The sequence below is a fragment of the Diaphorina citri genome, unplaced genomic scaffold, assembly GCF_000475195.1.
Source record: "Diaphorina citri unplaced genomic scaffold, Diaci psyllid genome assembly version 1.1 scaffold173, whole genome shotgun sequence".
Classification (NCBI taxonomy): domain Eukaryota; kingdom Metazoa; phylum Arthropoda; class Insecta; order Hemiptera; family Psyllidae; genus Diaphorina; species Diaphorina citri.
Window position 1 is genome coordinate 1 of NW_007377610.1, and position 12757 is coordinate 12757.

Below are 12757 nucleotides of genomic sequence, written 5' to 3' on the forward strand. Positions count from 1 at the left end.
GGATCAGTAGGAATATTAGATGCTAGATTAGCGATAGAATTCAATGTTTTGGCGACCGGTGCTAAAACATTGATTTCTTGAGTACAATGAATGGATACGTTTAAATGGAGGTATTTTTCTACTGACGACTTACTCAGCTCAGCAGACTTAGGGTCAACATATATGAAATTATGAAACATATTCGAAATTCTTGGGCATGCACAGGGAGATTATTTTAGACTCACAAGAATCGGAAAAAAACTCCGAAACCGACTTGGCTTTTTACTTCCAGTGCAAACATTTCACCAACTATCAGATTGGTAAAGTGTTGGAACTGGAAGAAAGTATCTCTCCAAATACACAAAATAATCAGAAATAGACAAGTGTAGGAAGGTGGGGTATTATTGTACCTTGAGTACAACAGAGTCTATCCCTCTTTTTCCTTTAAATACAGAGTGTCCAAAGATAAACGAAACATTCAAATATCTTGAAAACTAATAAAGATAGAAAATTCGTGTTTTCGCAAATTGTCCTAACTTTTTAGGGGACATTCAATGGTGACCTCTGGAATTTTACTAGGTGTCCCCTTCAAGGTCATTTTAAGGTCAACTATGATTTTTCAAATAGATCCCTATATTTTTGAGGTCAGAAATGAAATCATAAAAAAGTAAGTTTATTTTGTCTAAAAAAAAATTTTGATCCTATTTGAATCTTCGGAGATAAACGCGAAAAACCGTTGACTTTGAGCGCCATTTTACGGTCACGTGGTACGATTTTGACAGCGCAAAAATTATTTTGACATGGAATCTTACGAATAACCAACTTGAAAAAGTCATTATTTTGATCATTATGGTTTTTTTTTTCGAAAGAAGAATCGAGGTGTGCATTCAGATTCATGGGGGCAACTGTGAACATCAGTAAAATGAGTTAAAAAACACATGATTGATCATAATAATGACTTTTTTAAGTTGATTATTCGTAAGATTCCATGTCAAAACAATTTTTGCGCTGTCAAAATAGTACCACGTGACCGAAAAATGGTGTTCTAAGTCAACGGTTTTTCGCGTTTATCTCGGAAGATTCGAATCGGTTCATTTTTTTTTTATATATATATATATATATATTTTAGACAAAATAAACTTACTTTTTTATGCTGATTTCATTACTGACCTCAAAAACATGGGGTTCTATTTAAAAAATCAAAGTTAACCTTAAAATGACCTTGAAGGGGACACGTGGTAAAATTGCAGAGGTCCTTATTAAATGTCCCCCAAAAAGTTAGGACAATTAGCGAAAACACAAAATTTCTATCTTCATTAGTTTTCAAGATATTTGAATGTCTCGTTTATTTTTGGATACCCTGTATACAATCCCTAGAATCCTAGATGGAATTCATATTTTTAAAAATAGGAAAAGGGAGAAATGGACCATGATGTTTTCAAGTAACAATAATATCTCAGCTCACCACGGTAAAAACACTCTCATGGTGAATTTCACCAATGACTTAATGGGAAATTTTTTAATCATCCAGAAAGCAGTCATTTAAAAAGATGATTCAACATTAAAAGGGGCAAAATGTGTGTTTTGAACCATTTGAAAACACTCAACTCCTTAGAATCTAGAATTATATCTATTCCATAACTCCTTTTTGGGTGATTAACAAATCTCCCATTTGTGAAATCTCCGATAAAATCATTGATGGAACCCACCATCACACTAACTTATTTCTCATCAAATATTTTTTTCAACTACAAATAATTATGTACAAAGGAAATATAACTCAGAAGGAAAAATCCCCTAAAAAGAAGCATTTTTGTTAAATTGTTAAACTATAAAATTACAACAGTTAGCTCACAGCGCATGAGACATGATTTATTTTTTTACAAAGATTAACACAAAGCATTTGAACACTAGGCGAGAAATTGTTACTCCAATATTAATAGTTGTTTAATTGTATCGACCATATTTCTATAGGAAAAGGCTAAGAAAAAGATTAACAGTTAAACTGATGTGGTCGTAACATTAGACAAAACTTTCAGCAGCAATGGGAATTGAAAACAATAGGACTTTTCACTAAGTGTGAGTGACTATTCTAAATAGGATAATGGCCCTCAAGTAGGCAAGTATGCCTTGGGGAAATGTAGATTTTACGACAAATAAAGATTCTCATAGTAGGGGCAAAAATCTCGCCTATTTTTCAATTAAAATAATAAAAACCTAACCTGTCCTCTACACTCGTAATACCGATATTATAATTTATGAAAGAAGAAAATATGAATTCAGTTTTGGAATCAACATGGTTGCTGAAAAGAATCTCCCCATTTTAGCATCACAATTAACTATTTGCCTCCTTCCTACCTTATTCTTGCTCTACTAGTTGAATCCCTCACTCTACCCCTTCTGTTAGCTGAATCCCTCCCCATCTCTCTCACCACATATAATTTCCTAGGCTATAAACACAGTGGTCCTACCTGTCACTAGAAATCAGGAAAGCAGGTATGATAGCTTTATGCTGCTTTCTGTGTTCCAGTAAAAGGTAGAACCACTGTCTGTACCTAAGATCAAGAAGGTAATGGATGGAGCAGTTTTATTGTGGATTTGATAGAATTTAGAGTTGACAATTAGGAACTTAACTGAGAAATCCTCCTGAAGTTCAAGAGAAATTTTCAAAAATATGACTTTTGACTGCATAAATGAACCATTAATAACTATGAAAAAATAATTTCGGTGGTAGGTACTATTCTTATTATTTTTGTAGTGTCCAAAAAGTCCCTATTAATGAAGTTAACTAACTCATTGCATGAATAGTGAATACAAATGGTTCGTGTTATTTGGGAACACCATGGTAAAAACCACCACATTCTCCAAAAAGAGACCCTCCTAAAACCTCCACTATGAAGCCCAGTATTCCAAACAAGTCCAAGTACACAAACGAACATAAAAATATATCCTCAGTATGAAATGAATGTAAAGTTGAAAACCCAGAGCTTATCTCAGTTCATCTCCCTATATCTGCCGAGATTTTGTATGCAACTTTCAACTAAAAGTACGTACCTATACGTTTCGAGCAGAATACTGTCTCAGGCCTCAATAATCATTTGTTAACTTTTCTCCATTAACTTTGGCTCGGAGGTCTACAAGTTCCAATTTATAATCTCTTTGACTTGGGTTTTATCATCATGTAGGTACCTACTAAATTCGTATTTGTCAGATAAAGGTTTGTAAGAATATTTCGAATATTTTTCCCCCTTTACAGCAAAAATAACTTGAGGTCAGAGTAGGTTTTTGTTCCTTTACAAATACATATTTGTTTCCTTGTCCGGGTTGAGTTCTGTAAAGAGCTCAAAAAAAGGAACAAGATGTAGATAGTAAAAACATTTGAAAATTAACTGTAAACAAGTCATACCAATTTGTCATTGATCTCGGATTTAAATGCCAACAGTCGTTATGACTATAAATTAAATATTATTCTAAAAAAATAAATGTACAAACATTAAGCATGAGTGGCATGAATGGATATAAACATGAGATATTTATGTGAACATCCAAACCAACAGAACGGTGCAAAAATTACAAATGAACTTTCATATATCCTGTTCAGACCCAGCCACAATATTCATGCCAAGTAGGTTTACAGTTCACCAAGATAGCGATTATGGTTTTGCTCTGTGTAAAAAGCTTTTAGTCGGATCAAAAATCATCTGAATGTAAATGTCACTTGATAAAGTATTGGAATTTGGAATGGTCGAAATACCAGACCTCCCTATCAAACCATTAAGCAGAAGCAGGAAAATATGAACTCTACTGACCGGGTCAATTCCCTGAGACATAATGAGAGAACTAAAAACTGTCCTGTAATTAAATGCCTTGGTGAATAATAAAACTAGGTATTGATTTTCTTTGTTCAAACACTCAACAGTCTCAACACTAAAACTTTGTCATTAGGCCCAAGTTAGTATATAAAACTTCTGACAGCCGTATGTGAATTAGTTCTGGCCACGTTCAGAACTTGATCTTGGGCATTTCTGTTTTTAGTTCAACTTGAACTTTTTGATCACTGACACAGATCATTTGACCATCTCATTGATGCTCCTCATCGGAATGAGTGGCAATTAGTTTACTGGCAACTCTCGGACAGCACATATTTCACTCTCCAGCGAGACAGCACAATCTTGATTCCGGCGCGGCTACTGACAGCCTGAACAAGTGGATAGCCACCAGATCATTTATCAGATTTAACTTCGTGGCAAGTGGCAACACCAAGCGAGGCATGATTTATGTTCTAATGACCTGTATAATACTCGGAGGAAGCTAGAAGAAGAATTTGAGCGTCTTTTTATCGGCAGAATGCTCGATGCAGATCTTTGCTCTGTGGTCGCTGGGATGGAAACTGTGTCATGTACCTCACACAAGTGGGTGAGTGTTTGCATACGTACATTCGTGCATGAAGTAGCTTTATCATGGGATATGTAGCTTCTGAACAAAGAATATTTAGTTTCCCGATACTTACTTTACACATTCACCTTTGGAAGTCATCATAGAGGGCCTGTCAAACAGAGAGATGAATAAATTACATGGGGATTCTAGAACAGGCCCAAGATTTTTTTTTTATGTGGACAAGAAATTACCCAAGGGATTCAATGTATAAAATCTGGCTCATACCATGTTCCATAGAACAAAAGTTATAAATTGAAACAATATTGCATGTAAGTAGATTATTGTATATTTCATACACAAAAAGCCCACTCCAAGGCTTAGGTGTTGTGGCAAACAGCCCTAAAGGATGGGTTAAGAATGTTAAGATTGTACAAAGTACATGAATTCAGTCTAGTAATCTCATACTTTGTGCTGATTCATACTAATTGAATGGGACTAAAGAATACCTTCACCCCAGCTGTATTTTGTTTGTATCAACCTATTCAACGTGGTAATGCCACAAATCAACTTGCTTTATTACGGTTTGGGAACAGAATTTGCTTGTTTTTATGCTTTTCTAAATCACCTTCGAATAGCAGACAAAACCTTGGGGACCAAAAGTGTCCAACTGTCCACTATTCACAGGTTTCACAGTAGAAATTTTTTTCAAGATTTGAGTCAATGCCTCATCTCTCACACAAGCATGTCTGTTTCATTTCCACAGCCTGATCAAGAGCCAGGTGATGTGATTATTGTGTTGGAACAGAAACCTCACGATAGATTCCAGAGACAAGGTATCAATCTGGTCACAACGGAAACCATTACACTCACCGAGGCATTGTGTGGATTCACTAAGGTGATCAAACATTTGGATGATAGACAGTTGCTCATCACTCATCCACCTGGTGAAGTTATTAAGCCTGGTAAGTTGAACTTGCCCTGTAGCGGGAGATCTGGGTTTGATCCCCAGTGAGGTCAGAAAATTCCAAGTATTGGGAAGTAGTTCTTGTTGGAACGAATTTTGTGGTCTTAGTCTGACTCAATTATTGTATGTTGCTGCCAATATTCAAACTACCGGTGCCCAGCCTAAGTTGTATTGGATTATGTGAAATAAAAGTCAGTCAAACATGGCTGAACCAATAAGATTGTGAGATTTCGCTGTGTTTATATCCAAAGTGGAATCTCATTGGTTCAGCCATGTTTGACTGACTTTTGTTTCACATAATGGAATACAACTCTAGTTAGTTTGGAGGGTATTGTGTCTACCTTGTGAGCCTAGGTTGCATGTTTGATTCCCGCCCGGGGCGTATTTTATCTTGTCAATTACCATGTTTCTGTTTACAGAGGATATCAAGGGTATTGTAGGAGAAGGGATGCCTATCTACAAGAACCCCTATGAGAAGGGAACGCTGTATATCAAGTTTGATGTTCAGTTCCCTGAGAGTTACTTCAATAATGATGCCAAGCTCAAGGTAAATTATATGAATGGCTAAGAGGCAGAGCGGACCAAGTCCAGAAAAAGTGTTTTGAGATAAATGGCGTCAAAGTTTGGGACTAGTCAAAGTTTAAATAGAGATAGCCATTTTGTTTTTGCTCTCATTTCAATACAACACTAAAGTGAAGTTTGCAACCAATATCAAAAGTAGATCTTTTCGCACTGACATTAAATTTGGTTTTCAACATTTTTTAAACTATTATTGACCACCTTTTTTTTTCTTCTCAGGAACTGGAGGCGCTGTTATCACCACGGCCGAGTGTGGACATGCCCCCGCCTCACTCAGAACACGTAGAGGAGGTAGAGTTGAGAGAATATATTGCGAGTGAGCGTGGTGCAGGTGGCGGGGGAATGGGAGGGGAAGCATACCATAGCGATGAAGACGATGAGATGGGGGGACACATGCACGAGGGACAAAGTGTAAGATGTGCCAACCAGTAAGCCACACCGTACGGGGGAGACCCTGGACCAGAGACGACTTGGCGTGACGTGAGAGTTAGGACGTGAAGGTATGGAAAGACGTATTGGTGCACTGTCACTGATCAATATTTGTATTTTACCTCTTCTTCGTAGCCTTTTTCTATTTAATAGGCTAGGTTTTTATTCCACCGAAATCCTTTGATCCGTGACTATCTGACTATATCATTAGTATTAAGTATACGAGTATTGGTTCTAGGTCGATCAATCATTAGCCGATCAATCATTATTCCAGTTACACATACTTTGTATGGGTTCCAGTCAATGTCGATCGACACAGTGTTGAGTGAAAAGTTGTAGACGATCGTAATATTTCAAAAGAAATACCTTTACAAACATTACATGACTATTATAATATAATAATAGTCACTATGACGTCAGAATATTTGCGAAATGCTAAGTTGTTTTCAGGAACAGGTTACTGGTTTGTTTGGGCGTGAGACAGAGGAGCCCAATGGCGGAACGGTTCTTGGAACGTTCTGGAAACGATGAGCTATCTCTGTCTGTGTGACTCCTCTGTCTCATTGCCCTACATTTTATATTTTATTTCCCTTCATGTATAGCCCCCTGTTAGGTCTTAGTTTTAACTTTCCCCCACTTTCCTTATGGTGGATTTTACCAAAGACTTCATAGGAAATTTCACTAATTGGAATATTTTTTAACCACCCCAAAAGGAGTCACTTGATAATTCCGGATTTAAAGAAGTTGACTGTGTTTTTGAATCATTTGCTACCATCTTTTAACTTATTTAAATCTGTAATTATCTGTTTTGGACGATTGAAAAATCTCCCATTTGTGAAATCTAAAATGAAGTCCTTGGTGAAAGCCATCATTAGGTCAAAAAAAAATTTGATCCTATTTGAATCTTCCGAGATAAACGCGAAAAACCGTTGACTTTGAGCGCCATTTTACGGTCACGTGTACGATTTTGACAGCGCAAAAATTATTTTGACATGGAATCTTACGAATAACCAACTTGAAAAAGTCATTATTTTGATCATTATGGTTGCATCATTAGTTTACCTGTGAAATATTCCACTTTTGCTAAATTTAACAAACCGTACTACCTATTTATATCATACAAGGAAATCAAAATATGGTCTCACTTTTCATTCATGTACTCGTATTTCTAGTTCTACACTATGCAAAGCAATGTAAGGGACCATCATTAGTTTACCTGTGAAATATTCCACTTTTGCTAAATTTAACAAACCGTACTACCTATTTTTATCATACAAGGAAATCAAAATATGGTCTCACTTTTCATTCATGTACTCGTATTTCTAGTTCTACACTATGCAAAGCAATGTAAGGGACACATCATTTTTCCGACTTTTGCTGAAATCCCATTGTGTTCCTTTTTAGCGGAATCAAATATCAGAATCATACCTGGCCTTGACGCTTAACATGTAAATAAATGTCAGCATAATTTCACATTATTCTTCTACATCTGATATTTGATTTGGCTAAAAAGGTTCAACTCAGAAGAACGGGTTGTAATTTCAGATGAGGTCAGAAGAACAAAGTGGTCCTCACATTACTTTGTGATGTACGAGGTATTCCCATTTGCCTTAGTTTTTGGCGCTTGGCTTTTATATAGTCATTCATACAACACATATCTGTTGTGTCGTTCGGACCACGAATTTTTGAGCCTAGAATATCTTGTTGCTGATTCGCCTGTAGACTAACTGAATACCTATATCAAATAAAAAACTGTATCAACTTAATAGTTCAACAATTAGCAGAAGATCAACACAAAACCCCTTAGGTGTCTAATTTTAATGTTTCCTCTAATTTTAAATTAAATGTGCCTCTTTTTATTCAGGAAAAAAAAACTAAGATTTTTCTTTTGTTCATATTATGTTTACTCTTTTAATTTTTACTTTCCATTTTGCTTTCAATAATCTTTTAAGTGGCAACTAAGCTTTGCTTGGTCCGATATTTCAATACTTAGTAGTAGAGATTCAACACTTACCTACAAAGTGTATGAGCAGAAAGCGAAACTCTTTCGGTATGGTTATCGGGATTTTATCGCGGAGTTTACAAAAACTCACCATTATTGAAATTGAATTGTAATTGAAATGAAGACAAAGATTCCAGTTAGTTGAGGGAAAATTGTTTTCACTCTCTTTTCTTTTAATGTAAACTTTCTAATTTTGAATTTCTTTTCATTTTTCTTGACATCTTGAAAAGTTGACAATTTTCTTACACCTCTGAACTCAGTCGACCCATTCTTGGAACGACTTAAGATTTAATGATGACACCTCTGAACTAGCGAGTTGAGTTTTACACGTCAACAAACATCTACTGTGCTGTGATTTCATAACCAACGTTAACACCGTTGAGGTGTAAAACTCTCTGAACAAGTTGGAATGAAGAGTTAAAATACTTGCCTAATTTTTCCTTTGGGCCTTTGGGTCAACAATGCGTGTAGAATAATGTAGACATCAGTTTTATTTCTTCATATTTTTTATTCGATTTATAATTTATTTAGATGAAACAATACAATAAGTGGATTCTTATAAAAATCAATCATCATTCTGTGTTCCTTTATTTTACTTATGTAATTACTTATGCTTTATGGGGGAAAATCGTGAAAATAAATGCGTAGGGGTTTCTTCACTTTCTCAGACTAGTCAACTCGCATGCATCTCGCCACCGCCACTTCATGTTGACCAGACAACCTAAGCAACACCCACGAAGTTTTCTAGGATTTCTGTGTATTTATCTTTCTGATCTGCAAGAATCTGTCTCCTCAGCTCTTCTAACCTATACAAATGGATATGAAATAGTAGGAATAAAATAAGAAAACATCAATTCCAAGTCAGTTTTATAATAAACAAAACTCAATTTAATATATTTTCAAATTCTATAACGGTATTCATTGGAGAGAGGGGGAGAGAGATAGGGTAGGGAGGGGGTTATGTGGTGATGTGGTCAGTTCAAAAGAACATTACTTGAGGTTGTACTTCGAATTATGTAAGCATATTATGTAAATTAACTAGGTCCCTAATCCAATGCCGGTCACTCACGCTCAGACGGTCCGAGTCCGTCAGACGGTATGAGCGTACGCCGACATAAGTGTGATGCAACATTCCCTGAGAGTAAAGAAATCGAACCCACAACCTCTAGCTTGGCAGTCCGACGAATGTAAAACAAGAAATACAACTCACTGGGAAGTGAAATGTTATGTAGGTGTCATTTTTTCCAAAGAAAGGGCAACATACTGTAGGTTTTCTGTCTTCTAGTTCTGAATTCTTCCACGGAATTGTACAAGCGCTAGTGTTGTATCAACCCCAAGGTTAGAGAGGGACATCAGGGGAAATAAGTTTCAAGTTTTGGTGTCTGCAAGGAAATGGATCCCGTTTCGATAAATAATGTTAAAAACAAAGTTGTGAAATGGTTTAAAGTGGGTTTAGATAACAGTTCAATGGGATCAGTAGGAATATTAGATGCTAGATTAGCGATAGAATTCAATGTTTTGGCGACCGGTGCTAAAACATTGATTTCTCGAGTACCTATAATGAATGGATACGTTTAAATGGAGGTATTTTTCTACTGACGACTTACGTAGCTCAGCACCCTAAGTCTTAGGGTCAACATATATGAAATTATGAAACATATTCGAAATTCTTGGGCATGCACAGGGAGATTATTTTGGACTCACAAGAACTCCGAAACCGACTTGGCTTTTTACTTCCAGTGCAAACATTTCACCAACTATCAGATTGGTAAAGTGTTGGAACTGGAAGAAAGTATCTCTCCAAATACACAAAATAATCAGAAATAGACAAGTGTAGAAAGGTGGGGTATTATTGTACCTTGAGTACAACAGAGTCTATCCCTCTTTTTCCTTTAAATACAGAGTGTCCAAAGATAAACGAGACATTCAAATATCTTGAAAACTAATAAAGATAGAAAATTCGTGTTTTCGCAAATTGTCCTAACTTTTTAGGGGACATTCAATGGTGACCTCTGGAATTTTACTAGGTGTCCCCTTCAAGGTCATTTTAAGGTCAACTATGATTTTTCAAATAGATCCCTATATTTTTGAGGTCAGAAATGAAATCATAAAAAAGTAAGTTTATTTTGTCTAAAAAAAAATTTTGATCCTATTTGAATCTTCGGAGATAAACGCGAAAAACCGTTGACTTTGAGCGCCATTTTACGGTCACGTGGTACGATTTTGACAGCGCAAAAATTATTTTGACATGGAATCTTACGAATAACCAACTTGAAAAAGTCATTATTTTGATCATTATGGTTTTTTTTTTCGAAAGAAGAATCGAGGTGTGCATTCAGATTCATGGGGGCAACTGTGAACATCAGTAAAATGAGTTAAAAAACACATGATTGATCATAATAATGACTTTTTTAAGTTGATTATTCGTAAGATTCCATGTCAAAACAATTTTTGCGCTGTCAAAATAGTACCACGTGACCGAAAAATGGTGTTCTAAGTCAACGGTTTTTCGCGTTTATCTCGGAAGATTCGAATCGGTTCATTTTTTTTTTATATATATATATATATATATTTTAGACAAAATAGGTGGTCAATAATAGTTTAAAAAATGTTGAAAACCAAATTTAATGTCAGTGCGAAAAGATCTACTTTTGATATTGGTTGCAAACTTCACTTTAGTGTTGTATTGAAATGAGAGCAAAAACAAAATGGCTATCTCTATTTAAACTTTGACTAGTCCCAAACTTTGACGCCATTTATCTCAAAACACTTTTTCTGGACTTGGTCCGCTCTGCCTCTTAGCCATTCATATAATTTACCTTGAGCTTGGCATCATTATTGAAGTAACTCTCAGGGAACTGAACATCAAACTTGATATACAGCGTTCCCTTCTCATAGGGGTTCTTGTAGATAGGCATCCCTTCTCCTACAATACCCTTGATATCCTCTGTAAACAGAAACATGGTAATTGACAAGATAAAATACGCCCCGGGCGGGAATCAAACATGCAACCTAGGCTCACAAGGTAGACACAATACCCTCCAAACTAACTAGAGTTGTATTCCATTATGTGAAACAAAAGTCAGTCAAACATGGCTGAACCAATGAGATTCCACTTTGGATATAAACACAGCGAAATCTCACAATCTTATTGGTTCAGCCATGTTTGACTGACTTTTATTTCACATAATCCAATACAACTTAGGCTGGGCACCGGTAGTTTGAATATTGGCAGCAACATACAATAATTGAGTCAGACTAAGACCACAAAATTCGTTCCAACAAGAACTACTTCCCAATACTTGGAATTTTCTGACCTCACTGGGGATCAAACCCAGATCTCCCGCTACAGGGCAAGTTCAACTTACCAGGCTTAATAACTTCACCAGGTGGATGAGTGATGAGCAACTGTCTATCATCCAAATGTTTGATCACCTTAGTGAATCCACACAATGCCTCGGTGAGTGTAATGGTTTCCGTTGTGACCAGATTGATACCTTGTCTCTGGAATCTATCGTGAGGTTTCTGTTCCAACACAATAATCACATCACCTGGCTCTTGATCAGGCTGTGGAAATGAAACAGACATGCTTGTGTGAGAGATGAGGCATTGACTCAAATCTTGAAAAAAATTTCTACTGTGAAACCTGTGAATAGTGGACAGTTGGACACTTTTGGTCCCCAAGGTTTTGTCTGCTATTCGAAGGTGATTTAGAAAAGCATAAAAACAAGCAAATTCTGTTCCCAAACCGTAATAAAGCAAGTTGATTTGTGGCATTACCACGTTGAATAGGTTGATACAAACAAAATACAGCTGGGGTGAAGGTATTCTTTAGTCCCATTCAATTAGTATGAATCAGCACAAAGTATGAGATTACTAGACTGAATTCATGTACTTTGTACAATCTTAACATTCTTAACCCATCCTTTAGGGCTGTTTGCCACAACACCTAAGCCTTGGAGTGGGCTTTTTGTGTATGAAATATACAATAATCTACTTACATGCAATATTGTTTCAATTTTTTTTCCCCTTACCTGTTGATCTCCTTCTCCACGGAAGTAAATCTTCTGCATTTCCTTCATACCCTTGTCCACATTCACCTCAAGTACCTTCTTCACACTCAATGTCTTTCTCCCGGCACAACTACCACATCTATCCTTCTCGTTCATCACTTCACCTTCTCCTTGGCAATCTGAACAGCGGGCCTGTCAAACAGAGAGATGAATAAATTACATGGGGATTCTAGAACAGGCCCAAGACACATGAATCACATGATGAATAAATTACATATGTATGTATGTATGTGATTCATGTGCCTTGGGCCTGTTCTAGAATCCCCATGTAATTTATTCATCATGTGATTCATGTGTCTTGGGCCTGTTCTAGAATCCCCATGTAATTTATTCATCTCTCTGTTTGACAGGCCC

The 12757-nt window shown here is 36.3% G+C and overlaps 2 protein-coding genes across 2 annotated transcripts in view; one reads left to right on the plus strand and one right to left on the minus strand.

The window, feature by feature from the left end:
• Positions 1 to 5083: 5083 nt before the first annotated feature.
• Positions 5084 to 7406, plus strand: LOC113465320 (dnaJ homolog subfamily A member 2-like). The gene is made up of 4 exons (XM_026820769.1): positions 5084 to 5318; positions 5740 to 5867; positions 6119 to 7203; positions 7386 to 7406. The coding sequence occupies exons 1-3, from the start codon at positions 5099 to 5101 to the stop codon at positions 6329 to 6331; spliced, it is 561 nt and encodes a 186-aa protein (XP_026676570.1). The 5' UTR covers positions 5084 to 5098; the 3' UTR covers positions 6332 to 7203; positions 7386 to 7406.
• Positions 7407 to 10671: 3265 nt separating this feature from the next.
• Positions 10672 to 12757, minus strand: part of LOC103505428 (dnaJ homolog subfamily A member 2) — a 5921-nt gene continuing 3835 nt past the window's right edge. Inside the window, exons 6-9 of the mRNA XM_026820774.1 lie at positions 12365 to 12535; positions 11699 to 11897; positions 11150 to 11277; positions 10672 to 10683 (exon numbers count right to left, since the gene is read on the minus strand). Of these exons, the coding sequence (XP_026676575.1) occupies positions 10672 to 10683; positions 11150 to 11277; positions 11699 to 11897; positions 12365 to 12535 (510 nt within the window). The remainder of the gene's footprint in view (positions 10684 to 11149; positions 11278 to 11698; positions 11898 to 12364; positions 12536 to 12757) is intronic.